Source organism: Musca domestica, unplaced genomic scaffold (assembly GCF_030504385.1).
Source record: "Musca domestica strain aabys unplaced genomic scaffold, Musca_domestica.polishedcontigs.V.1.1 49, whole genome shotgun sequence".
Lineage (NCBI taxonomy): Eukaryota > Metazoa > Arthropoda > Insecta > Diptera > Muscidae > Musca > Musca domestica.
The window spans coordinates 5,947,848-5,971,522 of NW_026712344.1; the positions used below are offsets into that span (position 1 = coordinate 5,947,848).

The 23,675-nt window shown below is 33.6% G+C and overlaps 3 protein-coding genes across 4 annotated transcripts in view; 2 read left to right on the forward strand and 1 right to left on the reverse strand.

Moving 5' to 3' along the window:
• Positions 1–23,675, reverse strand: part of LOC101889369 (uncharacterized) — a 75,585-nt gene that overhangs the window by 24,552 nt on the left and 27,358 nt on the right. Inside the window, exon 1 of one of the 2 annotated variants that reach the window (XM_059128006.1) lies at positions 8,869–9,017. The exons of the other annotated variant lie outside the window; for it this stretch is intronic. The gene's annotated coding sequence lies outside the window, so the exon portion shown is untranslated. Of the gene's footprint in view, positions 1–8,868; positions 9,018–23,675 lie in introns of those variants that run through there. 2 annotated transcript variants of the gene reach the window in all.
• LOC101888660 (peptidyl-prolyl cis-trans isomerase G) lies at positions 6,679–8,923 on the forward strand. Its single transcript, XM_005185971.4, has one exon. The coding sequence runs from the start codon at positions 6,777–6,779 to the stop codon at positions 8,430–8,432; it is 1,656 nt and encodes a 551-aa protein (XP_005186028.1). The 5' UTR covers positions 6,679–6,776; the 3' UTR covers positions 8,433–8,923.
• LOC101888141 (transcription initiation factor TFIID subunit 1) lies at positions 13,779–23,647 on the forward strand. Its single transcript, XM_005185967.4, has 13 exons — positions 13,779–14,154; positions 14,212–14,669; positions 14,739–15,567; positions 15,629–17,000; positions 17,060–17,169; positions 17,236–17,347; positions 17,409–18,845; positions 18,895–19,330; positions 19,385–19,527; positions 19,592–19,928; positions 21,149–21,253; positions 22,795–22,998; positions 23,058–23,647. The coding sequence occupies exons 1-13, from the start codon at positions 13,955–13,957 to the stop codon at positions 23,528–23,530; spliced, it is 6,216 nt and encodes a 2,071-aa protein (XP_005186024.1). The 5' UTR covers positions 13,779–13,954; the 3' UTR covers positions 23,531–23,647.

A 23,675-nucleotide genomic window follows, 5' to 3' on the forward strand; every position in this document is an offset into this window, starting at 1 on the left:
AGCAGCAGCAGCAACAACAATAATGGCAATAATCAAGATGTAAATATTTGCAAATCACAGATTAATTAGACAACAGCAAAAACTACACATTTACAACAAACAGGAAACACTTTTAAAATCAACTAAAAATAAGAACCTAAAGAAAATAAATTACACTTCCTCATACTCCTTCCACATATACACAGAGACTGACAACAACAATACCACATTACAGTTCTTAATGATGAACAAACTCAAAACGCCATTAATTTCATTTAATTAGATTGCCAACTTTATTGCAAATTCACCAACTGCCGCCACCTACGTCCAAGCCCAGCTGAACAATCTCAATGGTCTGAATATTCAAACCACAACAGAAACCCAGCAACAACAACAACAGCAGCAGCCACAACATCAGCAACAGCATCAACATCATTTGACAACGACAAATGTCCCAACATCGGTTGGTACCCTGCCGATTGTCACATATAATGGAAATCAGTATTGTGTCATCACGCATACCGGTGATATTACCGGTTCGTCCGGTGTCGACAAACCCGAACTGTTACAACTTACAACCGATAAAGAGGGTAAAACTAATTTCATTCTGATGCAACCGGCAACAGCTGTAACCACTAGTACGGGAACAACAACAATTGGTATGCAAAATTGAGCTGGAAGTGTGATGAATGTCATAGTTGTATTAACTTCGAGTTGAAATGTAGTATTAAATTATTGGTCGTAGTTTAAGTTAAGGATGTTTTATATGATCGTAATGTACCGTATTAGTTTCTGTATTCAAAGGCTGCTGGGAGTATTTGAGAGGCCTTTAGAACTCTATTGCGATAGGTGCCAAATTTCCCGAAATGTTCACTACTTTAAAGAGAAATGTTGGCTAAAATTATTGCTGGAACTTTTAACAAAATGATGTGTTAGCAGGGACGTACGCCGAAATGTATTTTAAAACCATTTCGGGGGTGGTAACTTGCAAACACTCAACTTTTCGAGGGACCAACCGCACCTACACATTTCCGTATTCCATTGAACTTTTACAAGTTAATGAACAAGTAAGTCAAATCTTATTCGATACATTGTAGAGGCTTTTTATTAAAGTTAATTATTTGTACATTTTTCGCATAAATTGAAATTTTGTTCAGAACACTTGAAATGTTTACTCTTTTTACAGTGTAGATGTAATATCGACCTGCAAGAATCCACAATTTTTTTATTTTGGTGCTCCTATCCTGTCAAAACATATACACATTTTATACATATGTGTGAATTATTTTGAATACGCAATGAAATAATTTGAAATGTTTTCAAATTCAGTTGCAACATAAATTCATATTTTCGACTCGAATGGGTGACAGTTGTTTTTGAATAAAACTGTATTGTCCTACTGTCTACTTGTGAAATAAGCCCAAACTTCCCATTTATGTTATCTGGGTTTTCCCCAATATAAGAATTTTGTTAAAAAAAAATTAAAATAAGCAAAACCAATTGTTGCATATTTAAAAGTCTGTTTGACACTATAAAACTCCGGTACACAGTTGTATTTTTTCCTATTTTCTTGAGGTTTAGCAACCTTTCTGGTTAGGCCGTGCAAGAATCTACTGATTTTGTAATTTTTTCCATATCATAAATGAAAAATCGGTTATGGTAGTAAAGAGTTTTACATTCTTGCAGTTTTGGAACAAAGCAATAATAAATGAAACGTAAATTGACGAATAGTATGGTTCGTTTTAGAACTTTTCCACTTGAGAAATACTGTAATGAAAATAAAAAATGAATTTAACACAATAACATCGACCATGTTTCTAAATATTTCCATTGGGCACAGATTGACCTTTTGTTTGCATACGTACGTACTGTCGTAATTTTCAATGATGTAAGGCTTCTTATGATCAGTATTCTCATGTGGCATGTACTGAGCAGTGTTACAAATGCTGCTTGTAATTTATGTTGATATACAACTTCTGTATGATAAATTGACTTTTGACATATGCCGAATAGAACTTGAGGAATTTCAGTTCTATTTTGTTTCTCAAAATAGTGATTTGATTCTTAACCAGCGGCATTACTATTCCAGCCAACATAAATTTGTGTGTTGAAGATATACCAGTTTTTTGTTTTTTTAAGTCCCATAGCATCCATAGTTCGCTGGCTGGGTTGTAGTACACTGTCGAATAGTACATCGGCTATGATATGGAACTGTCCCATATCCATGAAGCGTAGATTTCTCTTAAAGTGACACTTTCTAAATGTTGATCCCTTGATCATTCAGATAATGCAAAATCATTGTCACTATGGTTCGCTAACTTCACTTTCCAAATCAAAATTTACTTTACTTTCTAAAATATAATGTATTCCGCTAAACCGCTGTTATTGAAGGTTAAATATAAAAATGAAATGGAATGAAATGAACTCATATTTATTCCCTGCGCACGCAAACAGCATGGCCTCAGTTCTTGTTCTACGAAATTGTGAATTGAAATATTTTTCATTTCATATTTTCATAGAACAAGAATCCAGCCCCAGGTGGTAAATATGTTTATATTTTGCAAAAGAAAAAAATAACAGATTTTAATTACCAGTGATGCGTTATGTCCTCATATTACATTACGATCATTTGTCGATATTGTTGTAAGGGTTGCCATCCAATTGTAGTTTTATTTGTATTACTAGTGTTGCCAGTCAATTGTAAATAGTACATTAAAAATAGATCGAACCCTAACCCCCCAAAATTTAATTCCATTATCATAAGTAGATTGATAAATGAACGACTCCGAGGAGATGAATCAAATGATACAAAAAGTAAACCACTAATAAAGAAAAAAGTTTATCTTTGAATTGGCTAACAAATTGTAGTTTTGCATGAAATGCTTTAAAAAAACTGTAAATTATGGAACATTTGAAAATGAAATTTTAATGTATCTCAAAAAGAAGCAAACATAAAAATAAAATTTTACATATCCGGCAAACGAAATTTTTATGAAAATCTATTTTTGTAAACATCATCTTTCAGTTGTGTTCTTTATAGAATTTGATTTGAAATAAAAAACAATTAATTTAATTTATAATTTGTTTTTGTGCTTATTCTAAACAATATCTACAGTAAACCAGCAAGTTTATTGACAAATATATATGGAATGCCCTTCTGATGTTTTAAAACAAACACATGTACTATGATATAGATGGAATTCCGCAATACTTTTGTCAAACTTTCTGAGGGACTGTAGAGTATGCCTCTGTGAAACAGAAAAAAAAACATACACACATTTTAAACAAACAATAAACCCGAAACTCCATTAACAAAATAAAAATATAATGATTTTAATAATAAATTATTGATAAATTAGATTATGATACAATGTATTTTATGTATTTGTAAGAAGTATTGAATGTGTTTTTGGAAATTCAGAATGATAGACGAAAAGTACATAAATACACAGAACACACACACAAAATGAGAATTGGTAGTTTTAAAAACAAACAAGAAAAAAATACGAAAACTTAATATGGAACAAAAATTAATATGTATCAATATTTCCAATATTGTATTTAATTAAACTACTGAAACAACAACAAAAAACAAATGAATATTTCAATAAAAACGTGTCCGAAGTTTTGAAGTGTTTTGAATTCTTGTGTATGGTTTTAGAAATGGTTTTAGATTTTAATATTGTGAACTTCTTTACAGAGCTACCGCGGTTTTTAAAGAACATATTTTTGAGCATCGTGAATTTACGAATGTTTTTCAAGTGAGCTATGCATATTGATTCTTATATAAATTTGTTGGAGGTTTTAAAGTTGCACATTTTAAGAATTTTTAAAAAGGTTTATCAGAGCTATGATTGTGGTTTGTTAACAAATATTTCTTAAAGAACTGTGAGAGCAAGGCATGTTGATGTGAAATAAATTTAAAGCGGATGTTTTCTTCCCAGATTTTACTAAATACTGTACAATAGTCATAGTAAAAAAAAATTAAGAGGGTAAAGTCACTTCAAGAAAGTATTTTCATCTCTGCACTTTCTGCAATTTACCTTGTCAAATGTCAGTGCATAAAAAACAGGTTCCCAACTCTGGTTTGTATACATACAATCGTTAAATAAATATAAATTTTGACAATGCGATGTTGTCAAATGTTTAATATTGAAAAAATTGTAAACATATGATTGCATAACTTTACCTTCTTAATTGTACCACGTACAACAATTGTGTGTGAGAAAAATAACTCTCTCTATAGAAGTTGCTAATTAAATTTTTTACTGGGAATCATATAGTACACGCCTAATAAGAACATGCATTGTAAAAACAACATCCCTATATGATATGTCGTAAATCATCACCATGCTATGAACGTTAATTAGTTAAAATTTTATATAAACTGAACATGATTTCTAAAAACTCATTCGATCCAATCACGCTTATCGTTTCTATATCGTCGTCGACGTTACGTGCAAGTCGCCGTCGCTTCAATTTAAAAATGATATTACGGTAAGGCATAGAAGCGACATCGACAGTTTAAAAATGAGTTGACATATTTTAATTAAAATATGTACTTAATGTGTTCTTTTAGATTTTTAAATTACTTCAGAATTAACAAGTACTTCTTTTAGCATGTGCTAATATAAACTTCGCCAAACGCTCCAATTTTTTGGATTTTTTTCCAGTAGTAGGTATTTTTACCCTTGATAAGGTTATTTGAAGCGATTCGGAAGTTATAGTCAAATTATCGATTTTTTAGACAAGGATTTATTTTCAACAAAATGATGTCAAATAATAGCTGACGCTCTTACTTTTCCAAAATGCTATATTTGTGCTTATAAATGTTCTTGTTCCAGAGATATTCTCCTCTGGGTATGTTCAACAGGCTTCCCGAACTAAAGTTTTCTAAATTTAATAGTTGTTGTAAGTAGCCGCCTTCGGTGGTAATGTGATCACTTGCTGGATAAGTTTCAGATTTTCATAAGCCCTCAAACGATACCTATATTGCCTATATCGGGTAAGTGGATCAGGGTCTTGAACCCGGACTTTCGAGTCAAAAATCTGGGGTCCCAGGTCCGCCCCCTAGAAAAAAAAAATAGTAAAATTATCTACCTCTGGAAAATGTTTCGAAAGAATTGAAGAGTTTTTACTAAACTAGAGTTGTTTCAATAGGCCACAGCATTGAGGTTTTTAGCGCTAGGATTTTATTAGACCAGTGTCGGAAAATACTTCAATATTTCCAAATTGCTTTGCTGTTGTCATTTTCATGGTCAAATATAAAATACAAAATGGTTAAAATATCAACGCCGACTAAAAAATACGATGTCATACATTTTATTTGATGCAAAATTTGTTACAAATAATCTCTTAAAGAAGAACTATTAACAAACTTTCAGCTTCCAAACTTTCACCATCAGCCTTCATTTTTGCTTTTGTATTAAATAAGAACATTGTGTCATTTTAAATTGATAAGAATCACTCATATGAATATTAGAATAGCAAACGGCTAAATGTCAATCAATTTTATTATTAGACATAAATAAAACTCGACCAAAGACTCTGTTGGCGGATCTTATGATCATTTGAGGTAATTAAATACGACACATAAACATATAATTTTATTACTCCATAAGTGTGTAGTTCGAAATGATAATATCAAAATAATACAAATTTGTTTAATAAACTACAAATTTTCAAAATGATGTTTATCTATAACATGTCAACTTGTCGTCACTTAAGTTGTGCTCTCAAATACTTCGATAGTTGGTTAAGTGATCTTTGACGTCAACGTTATTACATGCGACTTACCACCAATCCCAACAACAACATTTGTCAGTCTTTGCTTACCAGAAATTCAACCAGCTAGCTACATACGTTCAATCTTTCATTCAGTCATTTATTCCTTCCAATGACAACGACACACACTACTAACCAAATTTAGAAACTTGAAGTTGGCATTTTGTCGCAAAACCAAAAATTTAAACAAAATCAAAAAAAAAACAGAAAAATAAAATTAAAAGAATAAATAATAAATTTAAGCCAAGTTGTTTGTGCTTCAGTTGAATATGCCGCTTTATATTTTCAGACTTTTCCATATAACAGCAAAACTGATTTTGTTTATTACAGTGTTTAAAATGTATTTGTATCAAAACCATAAAGAAAACAACAGAAAAATGAATTTTATACTCCTTCAATAGCCATTTCGAACATGTAAATAACTCTAAAACACATCGTAAAGATATTCCACGTATCTGAGACCTACAAAAGATTTTCAATATTCAATGGACCTAGCAAGGATTTATTTTAAGAAAGTCTGCAAAAGGACTTCCAACATCAGATGACGTTGAAATGACTTCTACCTTCAGAAGGCCTCCATAAGAGTTTTATATCTTAAGATGACCCACAAAATATCTTCTGCAAATGCTTTTATGTCTGCAAGAAGTCTTCTATCTACAGAAGATGCAAAGGAAGTCTGTATATAGAAGGACTGAAAAGATCTTCTATTTATTTGCAAAAGCAATTTCAGATATTGAATAACTACAAAAGGTCAAGCAATACAAAACATCAAACATATTACAATTTATAGTCACTGTATTTCGATTATGTCAGTTAAGTTAACTACCAAAAGTTTATTCAGAGTGACGCCTACAGAGTGTCAAACACAAAACGAAACAGCGACATTTTTCTTTGAAACAAACAACTCACGATCGATGAATGAATGTGAGAATAAGCGGTCAATTCAATTTAGTAGAGTTTAAGCCATCGAACGAATAAGACACGTTTAAAACCCCAAGCCGGACAAAGTCAGAATGTTAAATGGAAAATTCTTTACGGGCCTTCCGCCTAAAATGATAGAACGAGGAGGCGGGACAGCACCGAACCGTTTGGAATCACATCTATTTTGGCCCGACGACACCAAAGCTGAATCGGCCGTTGAATGTAAACTTAAACGGCGGAATAGTGTGCAGCTACAGGCTAGTGATAAACCCAGCTGTACAAGACAGTTCTCCGTGGGTGGAGACAATGATGTGGATACTAAACGAAGATTTAGCAAAGAATTTTCACAATCTTCAATACAATTCTATGATAATTTGAGTGAAAATAATCCCGTTCCAAATAGGAGAGCTCTACTGAGATCGGGTGTAGGAAAAAAGACAGATCTAACGGAAAAGCCAACTGCCACCAAACTGCAACTGCCGGAAACAATTGTCGATGAAGCCTACACTACTGCCAAACGAAAACAGGCTTATATGTCGAAAATCGAGTTCTATGACTTTGTGAATGAACAAGAAGCCGAAGCACAAGCTAAAATTCAACAAAACAACTTTAGAAAACCCAAAATGGATATGAATGACAAACGTGAAATGGAATTAAATTCCAAAAATAGTCCCAAATTACAAATAAAACGAGATGCGCGAAGTCTTAGTGAGGAGAAAGATATGCCGAAGATTAATAATCGTAGCACCAAAACATTGGAAAGGCCATCAAGACAAATTAAAGAAGTTAATTTATCTAAAGCGAACACAAGGGAATATCGCGAAGGCAGAAATGAAATTTATGATAGATCTAATGTAAAATCGAGGGAAAGAAATAATTATGATTCACGCTACGACAGGGAACCGGTGGAAACACAGTATGAAAATGATGGGGATTATTATGAAAAACCGAATAGATCAGTATTACCTAGGGAGAGATTCCATAGAAAGTATGAAGATGATCGAGATTTTGGAGAAAATTCTCATCAACGTTATAAAATCCGTGACCATTCGGAAGATTTCGTTGATGAAAAGCAGTATAGACGCATACAAAATGACACTAAGAAAGATATCCGATCACAGTATGGCTCTCGAACTAGAAACGAAATCTTACATCGTGACGAAGCCGAAATTGGCGAGAGAATGAGAAAGGTTCGAATCGAGTCATCGCCACCGAGAAGGTACCATTATTATCGCGATGAGTATTACGACGATGAGCGACCCGTTGAGGATAATAGACGTACCAGAACATCTCCTACTAGGGATATTACAAAACGTGGAAATTTGCAACGTCTTTATGAAAGCAACCCACACGATGAATATGAAGACGATGCACGTCCCTATGAAGATAGCTATGAAGCTATGAACAACAAAAGTAGCAGAAATATTTGTGACAACAGCCACCAAGCAAACATTGATCGAACAACTAATAAATTAAATAATAAAATAGCTTCAAGGAGATTTACTAGATCTCCCTCTCCAGAATTGACACAAAAAAGTAGTACACCAGGTGCATCGCAGTCACCATCAACGATGTCGGCTGATATAAACAAACCTCGAAAACATTTGCGCAGTAGTCTATGTTTTCATGATGGTGCAATTATAGCTGAGAATGATGCGACTCAGTCGCCCACATCTGAGAAACCAGCAGCGCGTCGTAATATTCGCAGCACAGCGACCAAACGGGTTAGTGTAGGTTTGCCGGATTGATTGGATTGGAGTACAACAAACAACAACAGTACACACACACTATCGTGAAAATCATTAAAAGTAGACAACAACGTACGACGCAAGTGGATATCGGTGTTCGAGAACTTGAAGTCAGGCGGACAAAATAAGATCGCGTCGCATGCATTTTAAGTGAGGCTTAATAATTTTCCCTCCACTGTAGAGGAGTATGGTGATCAAGTGTTTCCAATATGGCAAATATCATTGGCCGTGTGTGTTGTGCGCACTCTTGCCCCTCTAGATTCGTCGTTAACGTATTAATTTTTATTATATTCTCATGTCTAGAATTCTCGAAAACAATTGTAACACCCACTATCAAAAATTGAATAAATTTAAAATATCACTTCTGTAATTGGCGATTTTTGCACTTGAAATAAATTGTCATGTGTTAATTTTTTGTTTGCAATAAATAAATTACCAGTTTTGTTAATATATTAAGTTGTAATGAATGCAATAAAGATGTAATAAATGTACTTAATTTTGTCACGATAAATAAATTAGAAAATAACTAAAACTTGCACATTTTTAAATGTTTCTATGTCCCTTTCCTTAAATCTGACCCCTTCCAAAATGGTTACTTTTCTGACATTTTTGAAACAAACAAATAAAATCATAAACATGTTAGGTTCGTTCGTTTACTGTACCAGTGAAAAAACACTATTTTCTCTATCTCGGGAGAAATTGCAAAAAGTAAATGAACAACATCTTGCAAAACATATTTTTGTTTGTAAGATAACAGCTGATCCATCATTACAAAGAAAATAATAATAGCTCGTGAATTATTCGGCCCAATTACGTTTTTCGCTTCTAATAGTCGTAGTCGACGTGATGTGCAAGTCGCCGTCGCTTCGAAACGACATCGACAGTTTAAAACAATTGGCAACACTCCCTTTTGTTGGCAAGAAAAATAAAAAAATTATTTGTATTTTGGATGTTAATTTCTTCTCTTTCGGAAAAAATATAGTGACAATGAATATAATAAATGTTTTACATCTCTTAAGTTCAATTGAGGATGAAGAGGAGAAGGCTCTTGGCTCTAAGGCCTGACATTAAATTCGCCGGTTTAAATCTAGTTTAGTAATAACTCTTCTTTTTTTTAAATCTTTTCCAATGGTATATTTAATAAAACCCCCAAAAAGTCGAAAAGGGCCCAACAAAATTGATGCCAGATTATAGCTGACACTCTTATCTTAGTTTGTGCTAATAGCACAAGAGATATTCTCTTCTGGGTATGTTCAACCGGCTAGGCGAACTAAAGTTTTCTGTTGGATAGGTATTTTCGTAAGCTTTCAAACGTTACTTATATTGGGTAAGTGGATCCGGGTCTTGAACCCGGACTTTCGAGTCAAAAATCTGGGGAATCGCGATAATGGTTACCCGCAAACAGGGTAAAAATACCTACAACTGCAAAAAATTTAGAAAAATTAAAGAGTTGTTTTAATTGACCACAGCATTGAGGTTTTTAGAGCTAGAATCTTAGTAGACCAGTGTCGGAAATGATTTCAAAATTGTTTTGTTGTTGTTATTTTCATGGTCAAATGTCAAATAAAAATTATTAAAATATCAACGTCGACTAAAAAATACAATATCGTCACAATTTTTACGGCGACAGATATTCTCTAAAAACGACGTCGACTGTTGTATCGACAATGATAATAGCAATCATTCATCGCTATCGACAAAAACGGACGACCCTAATACCGTTATTGTCGCCTCGAATTCATTTTGCGACGACGACGATAACCGTTAAAGGGAAGATTTATTTTATTTCAATTTGAAATCAAAATATATATATTTTTATATAAACATATTGCAATTTTAGAAAGCGTTAATTGGCATGTCACCAATTCCAATCGGAATGGTTTGAACTCCATAATTTAAAATCGATCTTTTTTGTTTTAGCTTCTCAAGATTCCGATCGATTTGGTGAACTACTAAAATCTCATTATTCATTGTAAGTATGACAAAAAATAAAAGCTTTCTTTCGAAAAGAACATAAATTTTATTAATTTTTACAGATATCGGGAGTTTCGGTTGTTCTAAAATTGCAAAATAATGAACACAATACTGAAAAAATGAGCCGGAGGAATTTTAGAGATGTTTTTAGTTTTAACTTATAAATAAATTCCTGCGCTTGCCCTTAAATGATTTAAACGTTAACATTTTTAAACGCATATTTCAAAATTCTTACATTTTTGCACAAAATGTCTTTTTCGAGTTGTTGTTTTGTTTTTAATCTTTGCTTCATTTTATCATATGTAATACCTTTTTGCCTAAAAATAAAACTAGTTTTCAAAAACAAACTTCGTCAACTGAGAATCAATTAAAATTGGGACAATTAACAAAAAAAATCAGAAGTGGTTTCAATTCATTTTTTTCGTTTCTTGAAGAACCTTAATATAAAATTAATGACACTTTCGTTCGAATTTCGTCCCTGTGACATGTCTGTACAGAATGAAGACAAGGTAGGCTGAGTTGGAAAAAAGTACAAGTAAAGAGGCCTACATGTATTGATTGTAATATCAGAAATACATTCGAAGCCAATGCAACATTGTTGTATATTATCTACTTGTTGCATTGATTTTGAATAAATTAACAATAAACGCAAAAATTCCAGATGACCTACGTCCAATATCAATCCTACCAGCAATTTCAAAAATTATGGAAATGATTTTGAAGAATCAAATTTTGGAATACACTTCAAATATGATATCTGACACACAGTTTGCATTCCGGCAAAGGCACAACACCACACACTTACAAGCCACTGATTTCATCCGCCATAATATTAATGATCGAAAATTAAGTGTCCTTTTATCTCTTGATCTGTCAAAAGCGTTCAATTCCATTAACTTTGCTCATTTAATCACTAAATTAAGAGATAATTTTAATTTTTCTGGAACTGCCTGTAAATTGATTTATTCATTTATCAGATAGATCACATTTTGTTGGTAACCAATCTGACCCAGTGAGTTTAAATAGTGGTGTACCGCAAGGTTCTATATTGGGACCAATATTATTCCTTCTTTATGTTAATGACTTGCGTGATACCATGCAGTTCAAATCTTGTGAAACGTTGCAGTTTGCTGATGACATTTTCTTCATTTTAACTGGAGATAGTGATAACTTATCTTTGTTTGAAAGCAATGTAAACGAATGTCTGCAGCAATTCTCTAATTGGGCATCGGCGAATTATCTTACAATTAATCCGTCAAGAACTAAGGCTTTGATGTTTGGTAAGAGGAATAATACGGCTTCCGATATCAATGTCCATTTAAATTACAATAATATTGAATTTGTTACTCACCACAAAATTTTAGGTGTTATAGTGGATAATGAGCTTTCTTTTAGACAACATATTGATGCTTTATCTGGGAGAGTTTGCTTTTTGTTGAGAAAGATCTATTCCGCCAAATTATATATGCCTCTTCGTATTAGAAAATATTTAGCTCATGCTGTACTGATGTCTAACATCCTATATGGTTTGGAAGTAATCTCGGGCTGTATCGGGACCAGTTTTACACGTTTACAGAGAATTTTAAAATCAGTTGTTCGTTTTGTTTACAACCTTCCCCGAAGGAACCATATATCTAGATATGTTAAACTTTTTCTGGGGTGTTCTTTTACCGATTTTGTGTCTTATAGAATTCTTGTTGCCTTTTATAATATTATCAAATGTCGCACACCAACATCTCTATACAGTATTTTTGTGTTTTCTCATTCAACAAGAAATCCTCAAATAGTTATACCAAGGATTTATAGAGATGTTTGTGCGAGATCGTTCTTAGTTAGAATTGCACGGAATTGGAATCTATTACCCTATGAACTGAGGATACCCTATGAACTGAGGATATCATTGTACCATAGCCCTACCTTGGTACAATGATATCAAGGTAGGGCTATGATACCATATGATTTCAATTTTTTTATTTTCTTAGCTTAATATGTCATCTTTATTTGTATATGTATGTGTTTTCTTTTCAATAACAAAAAAATTGTTCAGAAAACATTCAAATTCGGATGTTTTCAAAATGTTTATTTCATCGTATGCATCGATAAAATCTAGAGTTTTTGTAGCGAAATAATCCTTTAGAGATATATAGAACCTGGTTTTAAAAAGAAGTGTTGACCTTTCATTCAGTTTTCGCGGTTTTAAATTATTTATTCAAAATACATGCAACAAGTTATTTGATTTTTTATTGTTTTGATACTAATTCTGACATTACAAGCCAAACAGGTAGATCTCTATACTTGTAATTTTTTCAAAGTTGACCTACCTTCTCTTCATTGTACCATGATTATAAGTATTAAATACTCAGGTTTTGCTAGCTATGTAATATGATTTTATTGTCTTAGAGGCCCTGTATTACACAAATGAGTTTGAATAAATAAATAAATAAAATTTAATAAAGGGTCAAAATTTCTTTTTTTCATACATACGTTGGAATACGCTTTTTGATTTCAAATAAATGTGAATAATTTCTTAAAAATTTTCATATATGGTTAACTACCGATTTTCCCTTTAACATACCGAAAAACATTGGAAATAATTAAAAAGAACACACATTCACATATTTATTTCATATGTTAAGCCAGATAAATAAAAAATAACAGCGTTACTAAAAATTCGACATAGCTTGTATAAATATTCAACTGTTATGGTTAATGGTCTATCCATGGCTCAGTAAGAAAGGTTGCTCAACTTCAGAAACTAGAAACATGCAACTCTGTGCTGGAATCTTGTAGTGTCAAATAGATTTTTAACTATGCAACAGTTGGCTTGGTTTATTTTTCATTTTTTAACAAAATTCTTCCATTGGGGAAAACCCGCGAAACAAGAATTGAATTTTGGTGCCCTACTATTTTATGGTCTGTTCCAGAACCTGCTAGAATCTACTAGTTTTGCAATTTTCTCCGATATCATAAAGGGAAAATCGGTTATGGTAGTAAAATCTTTTTCATTCTTGCAGTTCTGGAACAGACCATTAGATTCAATCTTGCGGAATAGATTGACAAGTCTCTATCCAGCAAAAATAAAAAGCAGAAAACACACAAAAATATATAAAATGTCATGTTCAAATAGCTCTTTAAAGAAAACCAATTATTAATACGAATTTCATATGATTTCATTCAAATTCCCATTAAAGTCAACAAACAAAATTTAATAAAAAAAAAAATAGGAATTATTTTACTATGAATAAAAAACGTTATGAGAACCTAGCATAAGCAGAGTACAGCCATTTCGTCCGATAATATCGGCGCAAAAACTATCAATCGATATGCCTTTTTAAAAGTAAAAGAATCGATATTGACATCGATTGTTTCTCACCTCTAATTTTGTTGGGAAAATTGACAAAACGCGTTAATAGCGGCTAACAAAAATAAAAAATAAATGTATATTTAATCAAATAGGATTCCTGCAATCATTAGCCACATATTTGTACAATAGAAACCCTACTTTAAAGATTGGAGTTATTTGAAGCAATTAGAAGTGAAGAACGAACATGGATACTGACAGCGACGATGATGGATCAATTGGAAATGGTTCTAATCACGGAGGTAGTAATCATGACGGAGGAGGATTTGGAATAGATTTGACAGGTATACTATTTGGCAACATTGACTCTGAAGGCAAACTAGTAGATGAAGATGGAGCCGGAGCTTTTGATTCGGAATTCAAGGAACATCTGGGTTCATTGTCGAAGTGAGACACTGCACATATATGGAATCGAATTATTTATTAATTTTTTCATTCGTTAAGGTTGGGTTTAAATTCGATGCTAAGTGAAGTAATTGAAGCAGAAGATGCCGATGATGAAGACGAGGAGGAAAAGAAGCCAATGAGCGATTTTGATGCTCTTAAATCAGGGCTGTTGGATAACAAAGAAAAACAAGAAGACGAAAATGGTGAAATTATAAAAGACACAAATGCCGTAGATTATTCTGATATAAACGAGTTATCTGAGGATTGCCCAAAGACACCACCGTCGGACGTTCAAATAACGGAGACCGAGAATAAAACAGACTCCTCAAATATTTTAGAAGATTTGGAGGATGCAATTCCTGCTTCAAAAGTTTGTTCTTCTATCAAAGATGACAAAGAGTTGATGCCACCACCTAGCACACCTGTACGCACACAGTCAAATACAGCCCAGGAAACACAAAGTAAACAAAGTGGTTCCGACAGTGGAATGGATACGGATGTCAAGCCTGAGAAATGTAAACAAATTGAAACATGCGTTAAAGATCATTATAGAATTTAATCAATATTTTTATTTTCATATTTAGCGGCAGAGCGAAAATTGGACACTCCGTTGGCCGATATGTTGCCCTCAAAATATGCTAATGTTGATGTACGTGAATTATTTCCTGATTTTAGACCTGGAAAAATCTTAAGATTTTCTCGTTTATTTGGGCCCGGAAAACCCTCAAGTCTGCCACAAATTTGGCGGCATGTAAAAAAGCGAAGACGAAAACGCAAACAATCACGAGATCAAAAAAATCATAATCCAGGATCAGATTCTACAAGTGATTCTGAAGAGCCACGCAAAAAGGGGTTTGGTATACATCATGGTCCCGATCCCATGCCTGCACAATGTTTGTCCGATGATGAAGACAAACTTTTAAGCATATTTAATGATGAGGATGTTAAACAAGAACCTGAAAATGGCGATAATACCGAGAACAAACCAAAAATTGCAGACTGGCGATATGGCCCAGCACAAATATGGTACGATATGTTAGATGTGCCCGATTCGGGCGAGGGCTTTAACTACGGATTTAAAAATAAACAAGAGATGAAACATTCTAAGCCACAAACACAGGCAAAAAAAGAAGAGCCGGCTGATGAAGATGACGAAGCCGCCATAGCCGATGACGCGTTTCTTATGGTTTCTCAGTTGCATTGGGAAGATGAAGTTGTGTGGGATGGGAATGAAATAAAGGCAAAAGTTTTACAAAAACTAAACTCAAAAACAAATGCAGCTGGTTGGTTGCCATCCAGTGGATCTAGGGCATTTACGCCGGCTGGTAAAGCACTGCCTGTGACAGGAGGGCCAACAAGTAAAATTCCTGGTGGAAGCGGGAGCTCAACAAACAAACAAAAAGCAAACCAAAAGTAAGTTTTGTTTAATCAATTTTTCCCTAAGGATTACTTTTAAATTTGCAATTGTTTCTAGTTTACCAGCAAAGCCGGCAGAAGCAGTTGATGATACGTGGTATAGCATATTTCCTGTTGAAAATGAGGAGCTAATTTACAGTAAATGGGAAGATGAAATCATTTGGGATGCTGAAGAAATGCCTAAGATTCCAAAACCTAAAGTGTTGACATTGGATCCAAATGATGAAAATATTATCTTGGGTATTCCAGACGATATTGATCCATCGAAAATCAATAAAAATACCGGACCACCGCCGAAAATCAAAATTCCCCATCCTCATGTTAAGAAATCGAAAATTCTTCTGGGAAAAGCTGGTGTTATTAACGTTCTGGCCGAAGATACTCCACCTCCACCGCCAAAAAGTCCCGACAGAGATCCATTTAATATTTCCAATGACAGTTATTACATGCCTAAGACTGAACCGACATTGCGACTTAAAGTTGGTGGTGGTAGTATAATACAACATTCGACGCCAGTGGTAGAATTGAGATCTCCATTTATTCCCACCCATATGGGTCCAATGAAATTGAGATCATTCCACAGGCCTCCTTTAAAGAAATACTCTTATGGTCCTCTCTCCCAGCCTGTCCCTCATCCGGTATTACCATTGCTTAAGCACATCGTTAAAAAAGCTAAGCAACGTGATGCAGAACGTATTGCTTCCGGTGGTGGTGATGTCTTCTTTATGCGAAATCCGGAAGATTTAAGCGGCAAAGACGGTGATATAATTTTGGCTGAATTTTGTGAAGAACATCCTCCATTAATGAACCAAGTTGGTATGTGTTCAAAAATCAAGAACTATTACAAGCGTAAGGCCACCAAGGATAATGGTCCACAGGACTTTAAATATGGTGAAACAGCAATTGCCCATACCAGCCCCTTTCTTGGCATTTTACACCCTGGGCAGTGTATTCAAGCATTGGAAAATAATATGTATCGCGCTCCAATTTACCCACACAATGTAAATCAAACAGACTTTTTAGTCATACGTACTCGTAATAATTATTACTTGCGTGAATTCAATGCAATTTTCACAGTTGGGCAAGAGTGTCCCTTATATGAGGTACCAGGACCTAACTCGAAACGAGTTAACAATTTTACACGTGACTTTTTGCAAGTCTTTGTTTATCGTCTCTTTTGGAAAAGTAAAGATAATCCCCGTCGTATACGTATGGATGATATAAAACGTGCCTTCCCCGCCCATTCAGAAAGTAGTATACGTAAAAGACTGAAACAATGTGCAGATTTCAAGCGTACTGGTATGGATTCAAATTGGTGGGTCATCAAACCAGAATTTCGACTGCCATCCGAGGAGGAAATTCGATCTATGGTTTCGCCAGAGCAATGCTGTGCTTACTTTAGTATGATTGCTGCTGAACAACGATTAAAGGTAAGAACTTTCACGGAAATAGGAACCATTTAACCAATCCATGTTTCCATTTTCTTAAGGATGCCGGTTATGGTGAGAAATCTATATTTGCACCCCAAGAGGACGATGATGAGGAATCTCAGTTGAAATTGGACGACGAAGTTAAAGTTGCTCCCTGGAACACTACAAGGTAAATTTTTTTTTAGCTTAATAAATTCAATATTCACAAAGCTAAACAATTTTTTTGTTTTAAAAGAGCCTACATACAAGCAATGCGTGGAAAATGTTTGTTGCAATTAACAGGCCCTGCTGATCCCACGGGATGTGGTGAAGGATTTTCGTATGTACGAGTTCCTAACAAACCAACGGTAAATATTTCAACAACATACATAGTTAAGAACAATAAAGTTATATTCCGGATACTTGCAGCAAACGAAAGAAGAACAAGAGTCGCAACCAAAACGTACTGTAACAGGTACTGATGCCGATTTACGTCGTTTACCATTGCAAAGGGCCAAGGAGTTGTTACGAAAATTTAAAGTACCCGAAGAAGAAATTAAGAAACTATCTCGTTGGGAGGTTATTGATGTTGTACGTACCCTATCCACAGAAAAGGCTAAAGCTGGTGAACAGGGCATGGATAAATTTTCCAGAGGCAATCGTTTTTCAATAGCCGAACATCAGGAACGTTATAAAGAAGAATGCCAACGTATATTCGATTTACAAAATCGGGTACTTGCCAGTTCGGAAGTACTTTCAACAGATGAAGATGAGTCGTCGGCTTCAGAAGAATCCGATTTGGAGGAATTGGGTAAAAATTTGGAAAATATGTTATCCAATAAGAAAACTTCGACCCAATTAACACTGGAACGTGAAGAACAAGAAAGACAGGAATTGCTGAAGAAAATGATGGAAGATGAAGAGGGTAATAAACAAAAGAATGACAAAAACAAAGAAGGATCCGGAGAAAATCAACATCAGCCGCAGCCGAATTTAGGTCGCATATTAAAGATTACACGAACATTTAAGGATCAAGAAGGCAAAGAATATACTCGTGTTGAAACTGTACGCCGTCAACCAGTTATAGATGCATACGTCAAGATTAGGACCACCAAAGATGAACAGTTTATCAAACAATTTGCCACACTCGATGAACAACAAAAGGAAGAAATGAAACGAGAAAAGAGAAGAATTCAAGAGCAGTTGAGACGTATAAAGCGCAATCAAGAAAAGGAGCGCCTAGCTCAGTTGGCACAAAATCAAAAATTACAACCTGGTGGTATGCCTACCTCTTTGGGCGACCCAAAAACTTCTCAAAGTTCTTCGCACAAAGAGAGAGATAATAGTCATAAGGAAGTAAGCCCATCAAGGAAGAAATTTAAGCTTAAACCAGATTTGAAATTGAAATGTGGCGCCTGCGGGCAGGTTGGTCACATGCGTACAAACAAGGCATGTCCCCTTTATACTGGAACGCAAGGTCCAACCAATTCATCTATGAACTCTTCCGTAATGGATGAACCTGAGGAAGAACCAGAGAGTCGTGAAATAAATTGTGATGACGATGATTTGGTAAATGTCGATGGCACCAAGGTTACTCTGAGCAGTAAAGTGTTGAAGCGACATGACGAAAGTTTAATGGGCCGCAACAAAAAGGGTCTTCTACTTAAGGTGCCCAAAGATATGATGGGTAAAAAGAAACGTAAAGCTAGCGATATACATTGCGATTATTTGCAACGCCATAACAAAACTGCCAACCGTCGACGTACAGACCCCGTTGTGGTATTATCTTCCATTTTGGAGGAAATATTAAATATTTTAAGAGCAATGCCCGATGTCACACCTTTTATGTTTCCAGTTAATGCTAAGGTATTGAGTCAAAATTTGCGTAGATTGTTTTTAATGTAATTCTTTTTAGGTGGTTCCCGATTATTATCGCATAGTTACCAAACCTATGGACCTGCAAACAATGCGTGATAATATACGCCAAAAAAGATACCATAAACGTGAAACCTTTTTGGCTGATTTAAAACAAATTGTTGAAAATTCAACACTATACAATGGTCTGAATAGTTCATTTACTTCGGCTGCGCAACGCATGTATAAAAACTGTTGCGATCTAATGGCTGAAAAAGAAGAAAAACTTGCAAGGTTGGAAAAGGCAATTAATCCCCTACTGGATGACGATGACCAAGTGGCTTTATCGTTTATATTGGAAAAACTGCACACAAAAATTAAGACTATGCAAGAAAGTTGGCCTTTCCTTAAGCCTGTAAATAAAAAACAAGTTAAAGATTATTACACTATTATTAAGAGACCCATGGATTTGGAAACCATTGGAAAAAATATTGAAGGTAAATGAATTATTTGATTTTAAATTTGTAATTGCCATTTAATAAATTTTACAGCTCATCAGTACCACTCACGAGCAGATTTCTTGGCGGATATCGAATTAATAGCTGTAAATTGTGAACAATACAATGGCAGTGAATCAAGATTTACCCAAAATGCAAAGCATATTTTAGAATTTGCTCGCACGCAGTTGGAAGAGGCGAGTACATTTCTTAAATGTTGTTTATTTTTAATTGACTTCTTGTGTTCATTCTTATCTATAGTGTTCTGAACAATGTCTTCAATTGGAGCAAAATATTGCTAAGGTTCAGGAACGTGCGCGTGTCGATGCAGATCTCGATGATACATGGGGTGGTGTAGAAGATCAAGAATATGATTATACGCGTACAAGTCGTTCAAGTACACCAGAAAATGAATTTATTGATGTGGAAGGCAATGAAAGGCCATCTTCTTCGTCAAATGCAACATTACAACGTGGTATTGGTGGTTTAATATCTCTCAACACAGGCTCAAATGTGCAAAATCAAGATATGCAACCTCCTATCGATATTAAACGTGGTCGAGGCCGTCCGCGAAAACTTCGTGACGTAAATGAGGAAGGTAAGACGAATAAAATTCTAATATTAATATTAATTTTCTAAAAACAAATATTGTGAGTGGTCTGAGAGTGTTAAAGTGTCAATTCCTAATTCACATATTTCCAAATCTTATTAAAGATATTACAGTAAAACCAATATTTTACAAAATATGTCTTCAAGCTTATTTGGTTTACTAATTTAACAGACATGACATTCTTTAATGGGCTGCGGTATTTTAAACTATACGACAATATCTTGCATACTTTACTAATCAATTTTAAATTTCTTCATTTTTGTCTAACTATAGAGAGCGTGTAGTATCCTAAATTTTAATTGCAATTGATTTATATATCTGTACATTTTCTTACATCTTTTTTCGGAGTACAATATATCTTCCAATAATTAATAAACTACTAACATTAATTTAAATATTATTTAGATTTTCCTTCAGAGCAATATTTTACAACAATACTTGTAATAAGAGCTTTTATTCCTACTCATGTTAAGTGATTTTTTTACAAGAACCAGTATATCAAAGCTCAAATGCCTAGCATTTATTAGAAATAATCTAAATCTAATATAAATAGATGGCTTGATTTTAAAGCAACGTGGAACATTGCATTCTCGTGTTATTCTTTAAAAGCCAAACAATAGAATAGCATACATAATATTACCACAATTTAATATATATAATATAAAATCTACCATTATGGACCTGTCTTTGGATCTGAGTGCCAGTACAATACAATATGGGACAATGATAGCTATAAATTTCATCAATTTAATATTGATTCAATTTAGTAACAGTGACCTAAAGTGGGTGAACGAATTATTTAGTTTTTGAATCCCAATAGTGAAGTATAATAGGATTTCTTCCGATACAGATTTGAAACACGAAGAGTTTAAATATTAATAATATAATGAACCACAGGCAGAAATCTATATAATTGTTGTAAACGCAATTGTTATCGTTTTTCTCTAGTCTAAATGTATCATCGTTAATAGCCTTTTCTGTTAAATTCTTCTATAAATAGTAATATTAATTTTTTGATGTTTAAAGTTTGTGTTTTTTTTTTTGGTTTAGTATTATATTTGGTTTAATAACAAAAACGTAAAAGTAATGCCTTTTTCAATTTGTTTCTTGAAAACAAAATCCAAACCCACAAAAAATTAACGATGATAAACCAACAAAAATTAAAACAATCTATGGAAACTATTGTGTTACAAATTTTATACTTTTAGTTAAATTTAATGCGAATGCTGTTAAACGTGGTCGCGGTCGTCCCCGTAAGGACAGCTTAACCTCAAATTTAAGTAACCCACATAATTCCTCTTTTACGGAAGAAGGTAAGACTAATACTGCTTTCTATCAACTATTACCAATAAAAAAAAAACAATTAAAAGTAGATTAACATGTTTCTTTAGAATACCACAAACACTTTTCCTACTAACACAAGTTTTCTATTGGATATCTAAATTCTAATAATAATTGCAAAAATAAAACGAATGTAGTTAGTGCACTAACCAATGCATTTTGCACAAATTTGCCACACATGTTTTATAATGCTCCGTTTATTTCTTTCTCCTTTATTGTGTTTCCTATAATTTGTCAGCCTGTATTTTTTATGGTTATTGCTTTTAAATCTTTACACCATCTGTTCCTGTTTTTTTTTTTCAAAAGATTATATATTATTGAATCCCACAATTATCCATAAATATAATATAGATACATCTCCTTAAAGATGACTTCCCATCATCTATAGGTACATTAAACAATTACAACAACTTTAGATTTATAACCTAAAGATCTTGTAGAATCGTGTCAGAATTGAAGAGGTAATGCAAACAAATCGGTAATGGCAAACCTTTTTACAATTTAAACTGCAATTTTAAAATTAATAAATGTAAAATTATTAAATAAAACTTTCTGACATTTTAGCGTTGTTAGGATGGAATAATTCTTCGTTTTAACATACGCACGTGTCTATTAAAAAGAAATAAAATCTTAATTTTTCCTATTCTAGGATTCATAATGTTATGCCGATCTATTTATCTTACAATTGGTTTTTATAGTAGTAGGTGACGCGAATTGAAACCATAAAGAATGTTTTATTTTTGCCACAGAAGTTTTAAATTTAGATGTTGTCAATGTTTTGAGAAAAAATATTTATATATCATAAGATAGATATTTTAAATTAAATATAAAAATTCATGATCAAATTGTTCGAACCCATACAAAATAAAGAAAAATGACAAAAAAATTGCTGCTACATTTAACAGTGTTACCTAAAATTCTACGTACACGGTCGACGTTTTTCACCACACAAGTGAAACACATGTATTTATATGAGCGTTACCCAAATACGTCGGAAGTATATAATTTCAAAGTTAAACACTTTTAACATTGAGATAATTTAAACTGTATCAATTTTTACAACTTTATTAGCTGGCAGATTTTAGGATATGGACCTGGCGTATTTGGGTAATACGGACGTACCAAACATTTTACCATAGTGGGAAAGTTGAATACTTGTGTACGCTACGTCGAATTTTAGGTAACGCTGTCAAATATATCAAAAATTATCCATCTACAGAATATATGCAGTTGGTATTCTGTCCGCGACACTACGGAAATTATAATCCTGCTTTAAAAAGATCTTCAGATTTTAACTAATCAATAATATCCATAATGTTTTCTAAGTGTATTTGCAAACTTAAATATCAATTTTCCTTTAGTTTGTATATACGTATGAATGTCGAAGTAAGCAAATTATACATCCTTGTTTATTTGAGTGTACGAATTATTGTCCTTTTTTGTTCTATTCTAATAAAAGATATAAAAAAGTTTTCAATAAAAAATATTGAATATTTTTTTCTTGTTTCTCCAGATCAACAGTGTTCCACCGAAGATGAAGATGATGAGTTCCAAGAGGTCTCAGAAGATGAGAATAGTGCTGCGAATATTTTGGATCAAGGTGAACGTATGCATTCTATGTCAAATGCGGGGGGAAGTGAGGGTGAAGGTTCTGAAGTCCTTCATTCTGATAATCTTAAATCTGAAATGAAAATGGAAGCACCCCAATTGATTGGAGGTAACCAAATTAAAACATATTATTTTTATCAGTGCAATCACTTTTTTATACAATTTCAGAAGAATCAATGGATTTGGATCCAAACTATGATCCATCTGATTTTCTAACAATGCATAATCGCTTAGGTGGTGGAAACACTAATGCAGCTGCTATGACAGATTCATCTTATCAAACATCTAATGTATCACAATTTTTGCCACAAGACGAAGATGCCCATCAAGAAAGTGCAGCTCCAATGAATCAAGATCATATGAATATTAACAATGATTTAGCCATCTCAGAGAGTGATGATGACGACGACAATGCACGTCCCAAAAAAGAAGGCGGGTTTTCTCATCAAATGGAACAGGATATAGCAGGAGCAGAAAATGCCAGCGGTGCACATACTATGATGGGTATACAACAGCAAATTCAACAGCTGTCGTCGTACGGCAATGTTTCTGCTTTGGATGATCATCAACAACAGGAACAACCCTCAGAAGATCCACCATCACAGGATGATAATAACGATGATGATTGGTTAAGATTTTAATTTAAATATTTAAAGTGATTTTACTATACACATTGCAATCCAATTTGTCCTTAATTTTTTGAAAATAAAAATATTTTTTAAAAAATTGGTTGTAATGTAAATCTCCGGCCGATTATGTAAACGCTTATTGAGAATCCACTTAAAT

Bases quoted from the DNA above. Each gene is read 5' to 3' on its own strand.
- LOC101888660 (XM_005185971.4), top strand. From the start codon at position 6,777: ATGTTAAATGGAAAATTCTTTACGGGCCTTCCGCCTAAAATGATAGAA.
- LOC101888141 (XM_005185967.4), top strand. From the start codon at position 13,955: ATGGATACTGACAGCGACGATGATGGATCAATTGGAAATGGTTCTAAT. The intron at 15,568-15,628 runs GTAAGTTTTGTT...AATTGTTTCTAG, and splicing joins AAACAAAAAGCAAACCAAAA to TTTACCAGCAAAGCCGGCAG. The intron at 17,001-17,059 runs GTAAGAACTTTC...CATTTTCTTAAG, and splicing joins CTGCTGAACAACGATTAAAG to GATGCCGGTTATGGTGAGAA.